Source organism: Denticeps clupeoides, unplaced genomic scaffold, assembly GCF_900700375.1.
Source record: "Denticeps clupeoides unplaced genomic scaffold, fDenClu1.1, whole genome shotgun sequence".
Classification (NCBI taxonomy): Eukaryota; Metazoa; Chordata; class Actinopteri; order Clupeiformes; family Denticipitidae; genus Denticeps; species Denticeps clupeoides.
Genome location: NW_021629740.1, coordinates 44471 through 65243, shown reverse-complemented (window position 1 = coordinate 65243; position 20773 = coordinate 44471). Strand labels below are relative to the sequence as shown.

At 43.9% G+C, this 20773-nt stretch overlaps 1 protein-coding gene across 3 annotated transcripts; it reads right to left on the bottom strand.

Annotated features, from left to right (window-relative positions):
* Window positions 1-636: 636 nt before the first annotated feature.
* LOC114773155 (serine/threonine-protein kinase BRSK2-like) lies at window positions 637-20475 on the bottom strand. 3 transcript variants are annotated; one of them, XM_028965690.1, is made up of 19 exons: window positions 20197-20475; window positions 15388-15482; window positions 12458-12543; window positions 12154-12294; window positions 11789-11905; window positions 11681-11714; window positions 11104-11172; window positions 10860-11006; window positions 9989-10020; window positions 9706-9870; window positions 7245-7342; window positions 6993-7143; window positions 6806-6866; window positions 5020-5629; window positions 4811-4859; window positions 4418-4538; window positions 2466-2646; window positions 2243-2332; window positions 637-2011 (listed from the first exon to the last, which is right to left on the bottom strand). In XM_028965690.1, exons 1-19 carry the CDS (start codon window positions 20306-20308, stop codon window positions 1806-1808), a joined length of 2565 nt encoding a protein of 854 aa, XP_028821523.1. In that variant the 5' UTR covers window positions 20309-20475; the 3' UTR covers window positions 637-1805. The 3 variants fall into 3 exon arrangements, with proteins under 3 accessions (XP_028821523.1, XP_028821524.1, XP_028821526.1); XM_028965691.1 differs by having other exon boundaries at window positions 637-1594; window positions 20197-20308; XM_028965693.1 differs by having other exon boundaries at window positions 5020-5203; window positions 20197-20308.
* Window positions 20476-20773: the final 298 nt, after the last annotated feature.

The following is a 20773-nucleotide window of genomic DNA, read 5'->3' as shown; positions in this document are numbered from 1 at the left end:
TATTTAAGGTGGAACTTCTGCCTGCTGAGCAGTATTTAAGGTGGAACTTCTGCCTGCTGAGCAGTATTTAAGGTGGAACTTCTGCCTGCTGAGCAGTATTTAAGGTGGAACTTCTGCCTGATGAGCAGTATTTAAGGTGGAACTTCTGCCTGCTGAGCAGTATTTAAGGTGGAACTTCTGCCTGATGAGCAGTATTTAAGGTGGAACTTCTGCCTGATGAGCAGTATTTAAGGTGGAACTTCTGCCTGATGAGCAGTATTTAAGGTGGAACTTCTGCCTGATGAGAAGTATTTAAGGTGGAACTGACAAGTTGAATAAGGAGCTACTTCTGCATTGTGTTTTACTTTGTGAGTTGGTTATTAGATGCCGCTCCAGACAGTAAGAGAATCTCCTGCTAAAAAACTATTGTGCCCAGGGCAAAGTCACCCGTATCAAAAACCGCCACTGGTGTCACTGTGATCTATAGATGCAGACCAGGTCTGTGAGGGGCAGAAGCTGGTTTGGGATGAATTTTAAATAAAGTGTTTTATTCATGACTATTCTGCTGATAATCTCCTCATACTCATGATTCCACTACTGTTGTTGTCTTGTGAAGTGAAGTCTGATGGAAACAGTCATGCTCAGCTTCCCCCAAAACATCATCAGCTGGCCTACAACCAGTATTGCTTTATTTATTCATGATTCAGTTCTATAATGTGTCTGCCACCAGGGCTACAGACCACTGAGATCTCAAAAAAAAAGAAGAAGACAGAACTCAAAGTGGAGGAAGAACTCAAACCAGAAGTGAGTGGAACCTGAATTATCAAGAAGAACCGAGGAGCACAAACCGCAGATTTTCTGGTAGGCAGGGATACAGTCACAACATCATGCAAAGAAAACTTGACTGCCAGACATGCAGCAATACGAGAGAAAAGCAATGAAGACAAATTGAATATTTACAGAGTCAGAAGGAACAGACAGGTGGAGAACGTAGCTGCTGCCACCTGGGCTGCAACATCTTGAATTCTACTGAGTCCAGTGATCCCCATGTCAGGCCACCAGCGTCACCACATTCCACTCCTCTTCACTCTGGAGATCTGAGCTGATATCGTGTTGATGAGCTTGCTGTCAGGATGAAGCTGCTGCTCCACAGGCTAATCTACATTCTTAAGATCGTGGATAATACATTACAAGCACGTGGTCACATAAGAATGACAAACATGGAGAAGAGGACAAACGCAATAAATAATCATTAAATGCACCTAAATAGTCAAGATTATAAATAAATAAAAAATAAATCTGAATCCTGCAGATGATAAATAGAATAAAATAAATACAGAGATGGAGAAATCACGGGAGAGAAAATAGATGTAAATCAGTCACATGAAAATACATTCATATGGATAGAGAGCAGGAGAACAGGATCTGGAGATGTTCCTCCTCCCCCGCCAGCGCTGAGCGCGTGAGGGATGAAGACGTTTTAAGGCTCGGCCGTCGGTGAGCGAGGGGTGTGGTCGGTGTGGGGCGGGGTGAGGAAGGAAGGAATCGAGGGTCCCGTGGTCCAGTGAAAGTGTCCCTTGCAGGAGTGAAACTTATCATCTTTTCCAGAACATTCCTGGTAGTGAAAACAACCAAACCCATCACTGAACGCAGCGTTGGAGACAGACAGGAGAGGTGATCAGATGGCAACACAACAGTACAGAAACGAAACGTGTGTGTGTGTGTGTGTGTGTGTGTGTCGTGAACGAGTCTCTCTGTGGTATAAAGGTTTGTCTATGAAGGCCAGTATCTCCAGTTTAGATCTGAATGGATAATCTAGTCCCTTCTTAAGGCCGTCCTTGCGTCCCAGCGGCAGAGGACATCTGTGCCCTGTCTTTGCCTGGGGGGCTTTTAGAATCAGGGGACTCGGGGTCACATCTCCTGCCAGGGACATCGTGCTTGCTGGACACACCTGGGGAATGTGGCGCCTGGGAATGCTTCTCGTCTGAGAAAAGCTGCCTAATTACGTCAAAGAAGTTACTCAACGGACTACCTGGAGGTACAAACAGGGAGACAGAACAGAGGGGCAGAAGGACAGGGGACAGACAGACAGAGAGAGAGAACAAACAAACAGATGAAGAATGAGATTTACTGGGAGGAGAGGAGGTGACAGGATGAGTGCAAGGATACAGTTCAGGAGTACAGTAGAGAAACCTGGGGACACCGTCTACTCTGCTCTGGCCCACCAGACACATCTAATCAGTAAAGACAGAAGGAGGCTCACCAGAACCCTGCTGGACGCCGGGCTGCTCAGGAGTGTTCAGCAACTGAGCCTGAATCGTCTCCACCACCCTTTTAAAGCGGCGACTTGGACCTGAAACAAGCACGATCACCAGCAGAACTCAGCACGTGCCTTTTATTCTTAATCAGGAACGACCCACAAACAACCGGGGACACCGGAACAAAATCCTTATTCTTTTTTAATCGTTACAGACGGCTTTGGTTACCTGAGAGCAGGGTGAAGGTGACTGAGTAGATTCCATTCTCCTTCTGGGAGCAGCTGCCCTCGGAGTACGTGATGTCAACCTGGAACTTTACCGGCTTCTGGAACACCGCCGGTCCGGCCGAGGACTTGTACTCCGCACGGAAACTCGTCTGAGAGACAACACTGTGGCTCAGACTCGGGATCTGAGAAACGAAAAATCCGGGCAGAAGGTCATCAGACACACTCACATACACAAACACACACACACACACACAGAAAACATACACACAAACACACACACACATACATACACAAACACACACACGTACACACACACACATACACACAAACACAAACACACACACACACACACAGAAAACATACACACAAACACACACACACATACATACACACACATACACAAACACACACATACATACACATACACACACACCACAAACACACACACACATACATACACAAACACACACACACAAACACACACACTCACACACACACACACAAACTCACGCACACACACAGAAAACATACACAAACACACACACACACACACACACACAGAAAACATACACACAAACACACACACACGCACACACGTACACACACAGAAAACATACACACAAACACACACACATACATACACAAAACACACACATACAACACATACACACACACAACACCAAACACACACACACATACACAAACACACACAAACACACACACACACACGCACACACACAGAAAACATACACACAAACACACACACACACATACATACACAAACACACACACACACACACACACACACATACACACAAACACACACACACACGCACACACGTACACACACAGAAAACATACACACAAACACACACACACATACATACACAAACACACACACGTACACACACAGAAAACATACACACATACACAAACACACACACACACGCACACACGTACACACACAGAAAACATACACACATACACACACGTACACACACAGAAAAACATACACACACACACACACACACACACAGAAAACATACACACAAACACACACACACACGTACACACACAGAAAACATACACAAACACACACACATACATACACAAACACCACACACATACACACACGTACACACACACAGAAAACATACACACATACACACACGTACACACACAGAAAACATACACACACACACACACACACACACATACATACACAAACACACACACACACACACGTACACACACAGAGGGGCAGTGGTGGCCTAGCGGTTAAGGAAGCGGCCCCGTAATCAGAAGGTTGCCGGTTCGAATCCCGATCCGCCAAGGTGCCACTGAGCGAAGCACCGTCCCCACACACTGCTCCCCGGGCGCCTGTCATGGTGCCCACTGCTCACTCAGGGTGATGGTTAAATACAGAGGACACATTTCACTGTGTGCACCGTGTGCTGTGCTGCTGTGTATCACATGTGACAATCACTTCACTTTAGAAAACATACACACATACACATACACAAACACACACATACACACACACACAGAGAAACAATACACACATACACAAACACACACACACACACAGAAAACATACACACACATACACACATACACAAACACACACACGTACACACACAGAAAACATACACACATACACAAACACACACGTACACACACAGAAAACATACACACATACACAAACACGTACACACACAGAAAACATACACACATACACAAACACATACACACACACAAACACACATACGTACACACACACACACACACACACACACAGAGAAACCATACACACATACACAAACACACACACACACACACAGAGAAAACATACACACACATACACACACACACACACATACACACACAGAAAACATACACACAAACACACACTCACTCATTCAGTGTGGTGGAACAAACAGTTGATGGTCTTACAGAGAGGAAGGCGTGGACGATATCAGCTTTGATGGAGCTCAGTGGTTTGTCTTTAATCACCACAAAGATCTGCTCCTCCTTCTCCAGACTGAAGTTCCCAAACCACGACTTCTTGGCCAACCTGAGTACATAATATTTTCATATTTAGTAAGAAGTAAGAAAAAAAAATATATTGGTTCCAAAATATGATATAAGCAGACTAGCGGTCGACAACATGCATTCAAAATGGCGGTAGAAGCCACCTACTACCAGGGGGACTGTTTCTTATTCTATTATTTACATTTTTTTTTAGATTGTATTGACAGTGTATTGTTCGCATACACGTATTCCTACTTTACTGTTTTCATTCACATTTTCTTATTTTGGTTGAAGATCAGTTCTGGTGGAACTCACTCTGGAGACGAGTCTGGGGTCAGGCTGGACATCTCCTCCTGTGTGGGGACTAGAGATACAAAGAGGTTTCAACTGCGTGTATCTGTCTTGTCAGGCTGGTCTCTCCAAATCTACTTCCTTATTTATGTATTTCATGGTTTGTGGAAGTTTGTGGGTCCAGCACCAATACATTTATACAACATGCCCCCCACATTGCAGTTTCCAGGTACCTTGCAGTTTCCTGCGGTGGAAGCGTGGAGACCCCAGGAAACTGTTTCTGATGGAGTTCAGTCGGCTCCTCCAGGGGGCGCCAGCGATGGAGGGGCTGGGGGGCGGCGTGGGGCTGGGGGTCCCAGCTGGGCTTTCTCTGGGCGTGTGGATGGGTGTTCCTTTAGGTGATGGTTGGGGTGTAACCTGTGCCAGGGAGGGGGGCACAGGTTTTCCGTTGAGCTCAGGGTTGAGGCGGAGCAAATGGACGGGGGAAAGGTGCATGGAGAGTTTTGGTGGGACAGTAAGGGGCGAACGGCGCGCCGCCCTCGGACTGCCGGCTAGTGGTAGAGGGTGGGGCTGGCAGGGAGTGCTGGGCTCTGATTGGATGGATGGAGAGGAGGCCGCGGCGCTGGGGAGGGGGTTGGAGCGGGTGGTCTGCAGGGGTTTGTGGGGAGATCGGGGCTTGGCTGGGAGTGTTTGTGTTTTGGGGTCTGACATGAGGGGGCATATTTTGGGGGAAAGGTGTGTGGCTCTGGTGAATTTAGGCTGTCCGGGGCAATGGGTGGGACTACAGTTGGGCAACTGGCAGAAATCAGGCAACTGTGGCGGAACAAAAAAGCGTCGCACGGGCTGCACCAACAAACGACACAAAACACGCATGGTAGTGAAATGGTAAGAAACGACACACAGGTGACAGAGCAGCGGAGATGTGAGCACAGAAAGACAAAAAAATAAAACAACAAAAAATATGTGCCATTAGCAGGAGCCGACCAATCAAAGCAGGCAGTTACCACAAACAACCAATCGGAGCAGCTCATAAGCACAGCCAGAAAATCGGTAACAGGAAGTCATTCAGTGTGCAGGACCAAACTGGATGAAACGAATACACACACTCACACACACACAGCTCAGTCCTGTTTCTCAGGGTTGCTCACACATATGGTCATTTACATTTACAGCCCTTATCCAGAGCGACTTAGGGGGACAGTCCCCCCCTGGAGACACTCAGGGTTAAGTGTCTTGTTCAGGGACACAATGGTAGTAAGTGGGATTTGATCCCGGGTCTTCTGGTTCATAGGCGAGTGTGTTACCCGGTAGGAGGAGACAGGAGAGCCCGGAGAAAACCCGCACCAACACGGGGAGAGCACGTAAACACACACAAAGTCTGAGCTAGAATTTATATAACAAAAATATTAATTCAATGGATGTGACTATAAATGTACTAATTGAATGTACTGATTTATCCACTTACATATTTACACTTTTTGTAATGTTCCTTATGTAATGTTCATGCAGTATGGTACTAAATATTGCTTGTAATTATCATGAATCCCAAAAGCACTTTTATTAAAAAGAGAACAAACAATATCACTTTGATAATCCCCTGAACAAACATATAAATGAACATTTAGCCATTCACACTATGATAAAGGTGAGTTCCACCAACGCATTAATAATTTTTGTGTGTGTTTTGCACATGAGTGAATTGAGGGTCAATATTCCATTCACTACAGACTCAATTACACCAACACTACAGGAAGAGAAGTATGATCTGTTCCCAATGAGAAGGTAAATATTAACATCTACTGTTGGGTGGAAGTCTCCTTTATCAGAAGCCAAGCAACATAAGAGGAGAGCTGCAGAAATATGTGAGTGGATGTTCTGAGTGTAGCTGCAGGAACAGGCAGACAAGCTCTTTAATGTGAAACAGAATGTCTACAGGCACTTTTTAACAGTGAATTAGACCACACCCACCCACACAAATATTCAGAAGAATACTGTGAAAGTGTGTGAGAATAAACTTACTCTTGGGCTGCTGAGGGGACTTGAAGACAAACCCGAAGAAGCACCACTGATGGACCTAGACCTAAAATCACCCACACACACACACACAGAGAACACACTTACAGATGAGATCATTTTACAGCATTTATCAGATCAGCTCTTTTATACAGACTAGTCTACAGCACGAATGAGGAGTATGTGTGTGTACCTCTGACCATGTTGACTCAAGTCTATGGTGCGGCGGGAAGGTAATGGGGACCCCCCATCTGTAATAGTAAGAACCTCCAGACTCTTTCGTTCTGGACGTCTCTTATTGTGCCGAGTCAGCATAGGGGAGTCCACTCGCTTCCGTGGGGGGTCTGTAACAAGCAGGTTTCATGGGGTACAATCAGTTTAGTAAATGCTATCCTTGACTTTATACATTCCATCCTCTGTAATAAATACATTGTCTGCCTGTTACCAATGTCATTTCGTGGTGGAAGGTTCTGGTCCTCATGACTGGGGAAACGCTCCTTCCGGTCAAGAAGCAGGAAATAAATCATCTTCTCCTGGTTATCACTGCCAGCAGACACATTCCACATTTACAACAGAACTTCCACTCTTTCTCCACCAAAACCTCCATTTCACTTCTAAGGTCAATATGCATTATCAGTGTCAACATATACAATTCAAAATATTCAACATTTACATCCACACAATCAAACATGCATATTATCATATATTAACCAACCATCGCGTAAAACGACAATTTAAAAAGACTGTCACAACACATCCACCATTACCACCAAGACAAAATCTACCTCTACCATGAAAAACCACCCCAACCTTAAGTATTACAAGAGTAATTCTGATTCAGAATTTCTAAGACAATATATGCTCCCCTGGCTCATACAGTTTACTTATACTGTACACGACTCCATAATCACACCCAACATTACCACTTAACACGACACCATTATCACAGCCAACATTACCACTGTACACGACTCCATAATCACACCCAACATTACCACTTAACACGACACCATTATCACACCCAACATTACCACTTAACACGACACCATTATCACACCCAACATTACAACTGTACGCGACTCCATAATCACACCCAACATTACAACTGTACACGACTCCATTATCACACCCAACATTACCACTGTACACGACTCCATAATCATACCCAACATTACCACTGTACACGACTCCATAATCACACCCAACATTACAACTGTACGCGACTCCATAATCATACCCAACATTACCACTGTACACGACTCCATAATCACACCCAACATTACAACTGTACACGACTCCATTATCACACCCAACATTACAACTGTACGCGACTCCATAATCACACCCAACATTACCACTGTACACGACTCCATAATCACACCCAACATTACAACTGTACGCGACTCCATAATCATACCCAACATTACCACTTAACACGACTCCATAATCACACCCAACCTTACAACTGTACACGACTCCATAATCATACCCAACATTACCACTTAACACGACACCATTATCACACCCAACATTACAACTGTACACGACTCCATAATCACACCCAACATTACCACTGTACACGACTCCATAATCATACCCAACATTACCACTTAACACGACACCATTATCACAGCCAACATTACCACTGTACACGACTCCATAATCACACCCAACATTACCACTGTACACGACACCATAATCACACCCAACATTACAACTGTACACGACTCCATAATCACACCCAACATTACAACTGTACATGACTCTACAATCACACTCAACATTACCACTATACACGACTCCATAATCACACCCAACATTACCACTGTACATGACTCTACAATCACACTCAACATTACCACTATACACGACTCCATAATCACACCCAACATTACCACTGTACATGACTCTACAATCACACCCAACATTACCACTGTACACGACTCCATAATCACACCCAACATTACCACTGTACACAACTCCATAATCACACCCAACATTACCACTTAACATGACACCATTATCACACCCAACATTACAACTGTACACGACTCCATAATCACACCCAGCATTACCACTGTACACGACTCCATAATCACACCCAACATTACAACTGTACACAACTCCATAATCACACCCAACATTACCACTTAACACAACACCATTATCACACCCAGCATTACCACTATACACGACTCCATAATCACACCCAACATTACCACTGTACATGACTCTACAATCACACCCAACATTGCCACTGTACACGACTCCATTATCACACCCAACATTACCACTTAACACGACACCATTATCACACATTTACTTTTACATTTACAGCATTTACCAGACGCCCTTATCCAGAGCGCCGTACAGTCAGTAGTTACAGGGACAGTCCCCCCCCTGGAGACACTCAGGGTTAAGTGTCCTGCTCAGGTAGTAAGTGGGGTTTGAACAATGGTAGTAAGTGGGGTTTGAACCTGGGTCTTCTGGTTCATAGACTAGCGTGTTGCCCACTAGGCTACTAACACCCTACACCCTAACCGCTAAAGTTAAAGTGAAGTGATTGTCACAAGTGATACACAGCAGCACAGTACACGGTGCACACAGTGAAATTTGTCCTCTGCATTTAACCCATCACCCTGAGTGAGCAGTGAGCAGCCATGACAGGCGCCCGGGGAGAAGTGTGTGGGGACGGTGCTTTGCTCGGTGGCACCTCAGTGGCACCTTGGCAGACCGGGATTCGAACCGGCAACCTTCCTTAACCGCTAGGTCACCACTGCCCCCCCCTACATTACAAACTCACACACCATACTGATAATACTGCCCCCCCCCTTCAGTACAAGTAATTAAAGTGATAATGGGAACTTAAATAAAAGACAACTTAATTGTTAATCACAATTACTCACTAATCAGACAGCAAGTCATTGATGAGTTTATTCTTGTCGCGGAAGCAGCCAAGTGAATGCATGCTTTCCAGGACGTCAGGGTCCATGTCTTCCAGTGCAGGCAGCGTCCTCATCGCCACCTTACGCTGCTGTGGCTGCTCTGGCTCTGACTCGTTTTTACCTGCTCTGTAAACACACAAATCACACTTACACAGACGGAAACTGCTGCATATGAACATGTATATTTTACATGCACCATGTAGACAGTTCAATTCAAACCAAACACACACATATTCATACTCACAAGTACCAAGTGTGCTTCTGAATCTGCTCTAACTGTGAACACATATACACAGTCAAGGTTACAGATAAAGTATATCTGTGTTAGGGCTGTGCGATATGGCATAAAATTCATATTGCGACATAAATTTAACCATAGACAGTAGATGGTATATATTGTGGTATATAAATTGAAAGGGTAATATGTGTCCATGGCAAACTAACTGCAGCAGGAAGTTGTATTTTTACAGATACATCAATATATAGCATAACCATACACCAAATAAAACAATACATGGCCAATTCTACTGAAAGTGGACTTTCTGTCACACCCATAAGGCCAGAGGAACACCAGATATTTGTACAAAGTGTGTATCTATTTAAATGTTTAGTATTTTCTGTATTCAGCTGTAAATTACATTAAAACTAATGTCTGAAATATTTCTCCCTATCTGTTCCGTGCATGCGTGCAGATCCATAAAGCCACCAGGTTACGGCCTTGGACCGATTGGACATTGACACATGCACTGCATTTAGTAAACCAGCGACCAACGGATTACTGACAGATTCAAGGCGTTTTACTGTATTTATTGGGTCTGCAGTATTTTTAAAACATTTGAACTCTAGATTTAAGGATTACTTATCATTTCTAAAATTATTTAAAGATTTTGGAAACTATGATTTAAGAATCGTTGTCGTGCACAACCCCAATCGTTGTCTGTCACCCAAAACTGCTTGTGCTGGTTTCCTGCAGGTGATGCAACTTTGATATTTCTGTGGTAGGCGGGTAAAATCTAAATCTCTCCCGTTGGCCAAATTTATATCGCATATTGTTTATATCGCGCAGCCCTAATCTGTGTGGTTGAATCCTGTGGACCGTAAGTCTGAATGCTGACCGTAAGTCTCTTGTTGGCATCCACCTCAATCATCCCCCTCAGAAGGTTCTGGCAGTCGGGTGGGATAAAATGTGGCATGTGGAACACACCCAGCTTCACTTTCTCCAGTAGGTTCCGCAGGTTATCATCATCAAATGGCAATGCACCCTGAGAGTGTCCAAGAGAAGCTGAGGTTCTATACATTCCTTCACACACATACAGTACATACACACATGCATGTATACACACACAGATAATCACTCACCACTAAAAGTGCAAAAAGAATAACACCACAGCTCCAAACATCAGCCTTCCGACCATCATACTTCTCTCCCTGAAAGGGACATATACAGTGAAAGTGATGAGGGGTCAGGGGCAGTGGTGGTCTAGCGAGTAAGGAAGCGGCCTCGTAATCAGAAGGTTGCTGGTTCGAATCCCAAGGTCCCCTTGATGAAGGTCCCATCCCCACACACTGCTCCCCGGGCACCTGTCATGGTACCCACTGTCACCCAGGGCGATGGTTGAATTCAAATTCAAATTTTATTTGTCACATACATAGTCATACACGGTATGATATGCAGTGCAATGCTAAGTACAGAGGAAATGTTTCTCTGTGTCAAAGTGTGTTTCACAATCACTGTGTTATATTCAGCATATGATGCAACAAAATGTGTTCTCAGCAGTTATCCAACCCTTAGTGGCACCTTCGAACCCGTGACCTTCCTGTCATGATCCCGGTTCCATAGATGCTAGGCCACAACTTGACAAAAAATTTAAATCATCCTTGTGTGGATAAAAATGTGACACAGAATGTGACACACATGGAAAAATATGAGACTGACCCTGATGACCTCTGGACTGGCGTAGTGAGGGGATCTGGGGAGCGAACAAAAGAAAATTCACCCGTCTGATGAATGTGTCCTAGACTGCTAATTTCCAATCAGACTCACCCACAGCTGGTCTCCAGCAGACTGTCGCCAACCTGTAGCGACGCCATGCCGAAGTCGGCCACGCGAATGTTGTTCTTCTCATCCAGGAGCAGATTCTCTGGCTTTAGATCCCGGTGACTGGCAGCGTGGGGAGAAAAGACAGAAACCCCATGGAGATCATAAAACATAAATGAAGTACAGATGCCACCATTAGGAAAAGCTGTGGGTCTGAAAATTTGAGACTTCATGACATCTAATAACAGAACTGCTAGGGACATCCAGGGTTAGGGTTCAAGATGAACTCTTATTTTCTCTGTATCGTCTGCGTGCATTGTTGCTGAATATGACGTGGTGGCGCCTTGGATAAATGTGAAAGGTCTGCTCACCATATTGAGTGGCTGTGGCAGAAGTCCAGGGCAGAGATGATCTGTCTGAAGAACTTCCTGGACTCTTTAGGTGTCAGACGTCCCTTTTTCACCAGGTAGTCAAACAGCTCACCACCTGACACATGTTCCAATACGAGATACCTACACACACACACACACACACACACACAGAGCTGTGTAGTACGGCCATTTGTATACATTGACTCAATATGAATAATTTCTCCCTGAAAACTTTTTTTTTTTGACAACATACACACCACAGACTGTCTGAATGGCAACAAACACAGATGAAAGCTGTACTTACAAATATTTCTTGTTCTCATAGACCTCATGTAGCTTTAGAACATGTGGATGTTCGATGAGTTTCAGAATGGCTATTTCCCTTTCAACCTGTGGAGAAGGACGGGGTTAATGTGGGGTACGGTTAGGGTGAGAAGATAAATCTAAGAAGAAACTTAACTAGTCAACATACAAATTACAAAAAAATCACACCCTGCTGGAAAATGGAGGTAGATTCAGTCTTTCATGTCACTCACTCACACACACAAGGGTTACACAATGAAGGGCTACAATTATTGTACATTATGGGATTGTTGATTGAGGTAAAAATATCATACAAATATCATGCACAGTATGATGCGATTGGAGTTGTGCTTGTACCCAGCAGTTTTCAAAAATCTCTTTTTCATTTCGCCACGCAAAAATGCACAGATTGTGGAGCTTCAGCGAGGCCCATATTTTATGTGTGCTGCATTACCAGGTCAAAAAAGATTTAGGTGATAGCATTTATAGTCTTTTCAACCACATATGAAATTTATTTTGCTTATATTATACTATTCAAGCTGTTAAATGATATAATGATCACCAAAAACAATTATACTGTGAATACAGTACTAGACAAAATGTCCTGTAGTCCATTAAAAACTGCATCAGTTGTCAATATTGGCTAGCGCTCAGTAACTCACACTCAGTCCTACAATGTTCACAGATTCAGCTTCCAAAGACTTAGTCTGTGTCAGAAATATAAAGTCCCTGAGCAAGTGGTGGCAAGGTCCCACTGAGGTCCCCATGCACTGCTCCAAGGGTGATGGTTAAATACAGAGGACACCGTGTGCTGCGCTGCAGTGTTCCACAATGACCATCACTTCACCTCCACTTTCCTGTCCAAGACACTGAACCCTGAGTCCCTGTCACTACTGGTTGAAAGTTGTTCTGGATAAAGCTTCTGATAAATTTCGGAAATGTAAATATATGATAATTTTAATAGTTATCAGTAACTATTAGTAATTAATGGCATTCCACAAAAAAAATATTTAACCAGTAAATTAAAATTAGACATTAGAGTCAAGAATAAATCACTGTACTTTTACTTGTGATACTTGAGTAAACATACAGTATTTGCCTTCAAAAATTTCAAATCTAAGTAGAAATTTAAATGGAAAACTTTTACTAGAGTAACTTTTACTACATAACTTGTTGAGACATACTGTATGAGATTTTGGGCTGTATAAGAAATAAAAATAAATAAATGTTACTTCATCCCCTACTGCAGGACGCGTCATTTCGGTGTCTGTAGCTTTAAATGCTAATGAGGAGTAGAGAGGCGTGACGAGGAAGAGAGCGGCCAATAGAAGTTGAGCGTCATCAACACCATCCACCGACCACAATGTTTGCCGAAGACAGGAAGTCTGTGTTTTTCCAGAAAAAATGTAATTAACTCACTGGTTCTTCGTGACGAGTCTGAGTCTTGCGTGACAGAAGTGAAGTGATTTTAGACGTGGTCTGTTTCAGCGCATGTAAAATGTGTTGATCACGTGCACAGGCTGCTGCTTGCGGCCTGCTTCCACTGCAGGTGAATTCCGGCCGCTATGGCCTTGTATCTTCCCTCTACCTCCGCTTGGTCTGCAGGCATCAGTGCACGAAAGAGACCGAGTGTGTTCACTCTGCTCTGAGCTCAACTAAAGTTCTTTTTATTATCAAATGTCTCCTCGTCACGCGACACAATGAATCGATTACGAAATTCATTGCCAACTCTGTTAGTAATCGATTTATATTGACTTAATCGATTGTTGAAGTCCTACATTTCATGCAAAGAACTATTTTGCTATGTAACACACTCTTACTTGTAAAGTGCTTCACGTTTGACCTCAACATAAAGAACGTATCAAATAAGTAAAAATTGTGGAGACCTGGAACGTAAAAAAGAAGTTGCATAATGAACTGGAACCATGATAATAAAAGCACGTTTTTGAATCATCTGTTTTGTTGCGTGAGCAGCTCGTGTTAGTTCGCTTCTTTGGACTGTACGTGATCGTCTCATGTGTTCTTACAAAAGAGTTGTTCTTCCGATTCGTTGTTTAATGATTTTCACATGTTGACTAAGCATGTTGTGTAGAGTTAGCATAGCAACTCTAATTTGGAGTGACCAGGCTGGTAAAAAGACGCCATTCTTCACCCCCTTCTAAACACAACTCCGTACCACGGAGCGATTCTGAGCCATTTAAAAAAAGAGAAAGTAAAGCAGACGTGAGCTTTTTAAAAAAGATGACGATGGGGAGAGTGTAGACCTCTGCTGTCCCTTGCTGTTGAGATCATCCTCTCGCTAGGCACTGAAATTCTAGTGCTAAGCTAACAGGGTTTGATGATGTTTATATCGTTAATATTTTGCCAATGAATATTAGATGCCTGTTAGCAACGTTGTGAGTGAGCTTTATTAATTTTAGCCATTTCAATGCTATTTATGTGTATTTTCCCACGCGTCCTCACACATGTGCATCCAGCCACACCCGCACCCATAACTATACACGCACCTCTATTCCTGCACAGTTGCATCTATTCATTCAATGTTATGCATTTGTTAATTAAATGCACTTAACTGACTAATGTCACAAGGATTGATAATTACATTTAAGGACATGCTGGCTTTAAGGCTCTTAAGAAATGATTGTCGCAGAAGTGAAAAGTATATGCGCCTTGTGCACATAGAGATATAAGCAGCCATTCTTATAGTTAACTAACTTCAACAGTGGCAATTAAAATATTCATATCATGTTTGAACAACAACTTCACTAAGAATCAATACTAAATTTTAATATTGATAAGTATTTTTCTGATCAACATTAACACACACACACAATCTAGAGAACACAATAAGAGATACTTTTTATGCTTAAAATCTAAATGATTTTTAAACTGATCATCTGTTTTTAAAGGGTTAAAAGAAATAATTCTTACCTTCATCAGAACCGATTCACTCAGCTTCTCTCTGTTCACAATCTTTATGGCCACTTTCTGACATGTAACACAGTGAACACCCAGCTTCACCAGGCCTATACGAACACAAATGCACACAGGGAAAATATCGTTAATGCTGGGGACAATCTGAAACCGGGCTTTAATGTCAGTGTCAGCACTGTACTGATGTATGTCAGCTCTGGATAAGAACTTCTGCAAAATGCCATACTGTAAATGTAAATGTATGTGATTTCAGGATTTTCATACTGTGATCTTCAGCAATATACACTCCAATGATTTATTCATAAAAATAAAGGTGTTTCTTAGCTGGACTGAAACCTACGTACAGTTTTGCTAGAGGTGTGAACCTTCACTGGTCTCACGATTCGATTGCGATTATCAATGCCTCGATATCGATGCATCACGACGCATGCCATAAATTTCCTAAATGATCACATGACGGTTTCAAATACAACAGTTAAGGTCGCGTTGTGGAGAAAAATGGTCTGTGTTCAGTCTGTGCTTCCTTGACACCACAAACACCAGAAAAACGCCTGGTTCTGACATACGTGGCGCAGACGAATTTTTTTTCTCATTAGAGAAAATCTAAAACTGCTTTCAGACCAAACACGCTGTACGCTGATCATACAATGTGATTTTTACATCCTGTCCCTCACAGTTGAGGTGTACCTATGATTAAAGTTACGGATCTCTCCATTCTTTATGAGTGGGAAATCCAGGCAGTGTATCAAATATTTACTTTCCCAATGTACTTTTTTTAATTGTGCTCTAGTTGAAGATATAATGATGTCAAAATGTATAGTACAAGAACAGTATGATATTTAACACAGCATTCCTTGTTGTTTTAATGGTCCAGGATTTATGACCGGGTAGGACAATTTTCGGGGCAGTGGTGGTCCCGAAGCAGCCCCGTAATCAGGAGGTTGCCGATCCGCTGAGGTGCCACTGAGCAAAGTACTGTCCCCACACACTGCTCTCCGGGCGCCTGTCATGGCTGCCCTTCTCACCAAAGGTGATGGTTAAATACAGAGGACACATTTCACCATGTCACAGTGTGCTGTGCTGCAGTGTTTCACAATGAAAATCACTTCACTTTCACGTTCCAGTAATAACACACATACACACACACTTGGCCATCAACATGCTGTAAAAAAATATTAAAACTAACTTCTCCCATTGCTCTCTAGTCCAGTTCTGATGCTGATACTTCCCATGGATCATTCCAGACCAGGAACATCCTACAATATTTAAATGTACAGCATTTTTCCAGACGCTCTAATCCCTTATTACTTGCTTTCAGTCATTGGAATCCCAGATTTGGTTCACTAGGACCCTACAAAAGCTGAAGTTTGGTACTGAGGGTGTAGTGTACCAAATTAAAATAGCACAAATCATCTATAATTCATTAATTAAATCTGTCATAAATGATATAAATCTTAATTAATTAATTAATTGTGTCATGAATTATTTGAAAAGAAACGTGAAAGTGAAGTACTGCAGCGCAGCACGCGGTGACACGGTGAAACGTGTCCTCTGTGTTTAACCACCACCCTTGGTGAGCAGTGGGCAGCATGACAGGCGCCCGGGGAGCAGTGTGTGGGGGAGAGTGTGCGGGACCTTCATCAAGGGGACCTCAGTGGCACCTTCACGGTTCAGGATTTGAACCATTTCCTTACCTGCTAGGCTGCCACTGCGACCATTTGAAATTAGGAATTAAACACACATGAAAATGTCATGTCTTGACATTTAATAACAAAACACTGAGACTCTCTCAGTCAGAAAGTGAGCCAGAGTGTGTTACACGCACACACAACTGCACACACTCACTGGTCACTGGAGATGAATGCTGAGTGGTGGAGAGCAGGAGATGGAAAGAGAAACTAAACAAAGACGAATGAGTGCAGCTCAGAACTGATGCATCGTTTCAGTAAAAGCTTTCATAGCCGCAGGACAAGTACACACACACACACACACACACACACAAATCCACAATGCTTTATTATTGTGCTACTGGACATAAGCCTCCAAATTTGGATAATTTATTGCACCTTATCTGTACATTTTTGCACATCTGCACACCTGTAATACTTCTGTACAATCATCATGCGTTACCAAGGCAGCCCTGTGCCAGCCAGGCGCTGCCAATCACATCCACCCGAGGGCTCTAATGGGTGATGTTGGTTTTCTTCCTCACTCCCTTGTCCTGCATTTTTGATGTTATGCTGCTTTTCTGTTTCACGTGTCGAGTGTACATCTAAATGTTGGATTGTTTATATTGTGTACTACTATTTTTTTATGAGTAATGAAATTATTAAATCGAAGCAGTAAAGCAAATGAAGACTTGTGATGACGACATTCTCTTGAGCCTGGTTTTCAGCAGAACCACAGACAAAGACGGGATGAGCCACCTCCTGTGTTCTAACAGCAGAGCGGAGAACAGGCCTGTTCTGTGAGTGTGTGTGTTGGGGGCAGGGATCAAACTGCTGCTGTGTGCCTATCATCTGCTGCCTGGAAGCCATGCCTATTGTTTGTGTGTGTGTGTGTGTGTGTGAGAGAGAGATTGTGGGGTGGAAACCATGGTAACCATCTGCTGTTACCAAGAACTTATTAAATGAGGGCCAACTGCAGACTGGGACAGTTCTGATCTCACTCACTCTCTCTCTCTGTCACACACACACACACACACACACACACACCCTCCCCCACATTATCCATTCAAATAATACCCCCAACACACATCACATAATCATGAGCAGGGTCACACACACCGTCTCTGTGTCGGTCTTTCTGTCTGTCTGGTTTGTCACATCCATCCTCATCATCAACATCATCATCATCACCCTTTCATATTCCTGGTTCAGATTCTCAATCTCAAAATGTTAAACAATTCCCCTCATTACACACACGACATCAGAGGGTATTTTCAAATTAATGTACTGTGTATATTACTCATTTACAGAATTTCAGTATACTTCTATTTTTTCACACAATTCTGCAAACATGCGGCTTCTTCACTAGTGTAATATGGATTTACATTAATATATATAAAAAAAAGAAAGTTGTGTGTCTTGAAGAAGACAAACTAATGAACCTTTTTATTTGTGTGTAATTATTTGTCAGCAAATAATTGGTGAGCAGTGGGCACCATGACAGGCCCCCGGGGAGCAGTGTGTGGGGATGGGACTTTCATCAAGGGGACATCAATGGCACCTTGGCGGTTCGGGATTCGAACCAGCAACCTTCCCATTACGAGTCCGCTATGTCTGTAGCCAATAAGGTGTCAGTCTGAGAACAGCTCATTACAGCCCAATATACACATTTGGCACCAAGTGACACCTGCAGCACCCTGGCACGGGGATTTAAAGAGGTCCAAGAAGAAGAAGAATGGAAAAAATGGAACCTGAGAATGTAGGACGGAGTCTCTAGAACTGACTTGGATATAATTATTTTTCCATCAGCGGTACAATTAGCCACAATAAAAATAATAATACAATATATTGTGTATATAAATCCCTTCATCAGTCATTCACCACTTTCTGTGCTTCTGTATGATGATCTGTGGCAGTAGGGAAGCATTTTAACCAGGCCGGTTCATCTATATTTGTTACTGAGAGTCCTGTCAGTGAGAACTCTGAACTTTTATTCTATTTTACAAAACCATTCCAATATGGATTGTAGTGATCAACCTGTTCTTATTTCTAACAGCACAGTTGTTATTCATTGGCAGTGGTGGCCTGGTGGCCCCACACTCTGCTCCCCGGGTGGTTAAATACAGAGGACACATTTCGTTATGTCACCGTGTGCTGTGCTGCAGTGTTTCACAATCACTTCACTTGTGTTGGGTAAAATACTGTTTCACCCTGATTGTTGAGGGTGGTGGTGGTGGTGATAATGATGCTTGACTAGGTCAGCAATCTGAATTATTGAATAAAAGTACTGATGATCTATAATGTCTAGGTTGGTTGTGGATGAGGTCACAGGATGATTGTAACAGAGATTGTGGTCGTGACGTCCACTGATGGAGCAGCCTTGGATATAGGTATGGAGATACGCAGTGTTGCCAGGTTGGAGGAATTTAAATAGATTTTTTTAGAATAAGTAGAGATTCAAATTCTTTTTAAGTAAATTAAATGGAAAAGGCAGTTAAGAACTTAAAATATATAACATTATATACACACCAATACAAAGTGCTGGGCAGTCGGTTTATCTTCTCCACTTCCTGTTTCTACCTGGTTATTTCTGAGCAAACCACACAATTATCTATTATATCGAAAATAGGGCTCTAGTACTTAAAATCACACACACACACACACACACACACACACCAGGTCATGGGCAGGCATCGCCAGCTGGGATGGTAAAGCCCCTCTTATTGTGTTCTTTACCGGAAACAGATGGACAGCAGCGGAAAAGACACCCGGCGAGACAGAGACACCGAATACTGTCCTCAATCAGACCACGTGGGATGGAGATCCAAAACCGGCCCAGAAAGACCACTCTCTCCCCCTCAAACACACACAATCACACTCACTCACTCACTCACACACACTTACATGCACACTCACACTCACTCACATGCACACACTCACTGACACACACACACACACACACACCCACACACACTCCCAGCCCGCAGAGCGCGTCCCTTGTCTGAGCTGCGGGATTATGGGGTTTTTGTGCAGCTGCTGTTGTCGGTGAAAGGGATGCAGCGGCCGCGCCGCATTTTGCGCCACCGCGACTTCAGAGAGCCGCAGCATCAGCACCAGCATCCGCATCCGCGCCACTCACCTGTCTGTCCCTTCCCCAGCGTCTTCTCCAGTCTGTAGGGTCCCACGTAGCTGGCGTGCAGGACGCTGCTGCCGCTGCTGCCGCCGCCGGTTTCTCTCCCCGACGTTGACATGTTTGCGTCGGTCCGCGTTTCTCTCGCTTCCGTTTTTTGGGGTTAAAATGCGCGTTGGCGTGGAAAAGGCATCGCGCTGAGCCGCTGCCGGTGGCCCGAATCCCGGTATGGGGGTCAGACAGCAGCCGCCTGCCTGTCGCTCCGAGCGCCGCTCCGGCCGGGTTGACGCAACATGGCCACGCATGCGCAGTGCGCCCCGCTCCCCCGTCTCTGCAGGAGGAAGAGGGTCCACCACCCTGCCCCCAACCCACCAGAAACCACGCGTGGATACAGGTGCTGACCAGCCAATCCATCCATGCACTGCGATCGGTGGCTGATAACCGTGTGTTTGGGGTGCTGGAGGGTTCACGCATGTTAACGCGATTGTGTGTGTGTGTGTGTGTGTGTGTGTGTGTGTGTGTGTGTGGGGGGGGGGGGTTCAAGACAAAAAGGTGGCAGATGCAGCCCCACCGCACCATCCCTTCC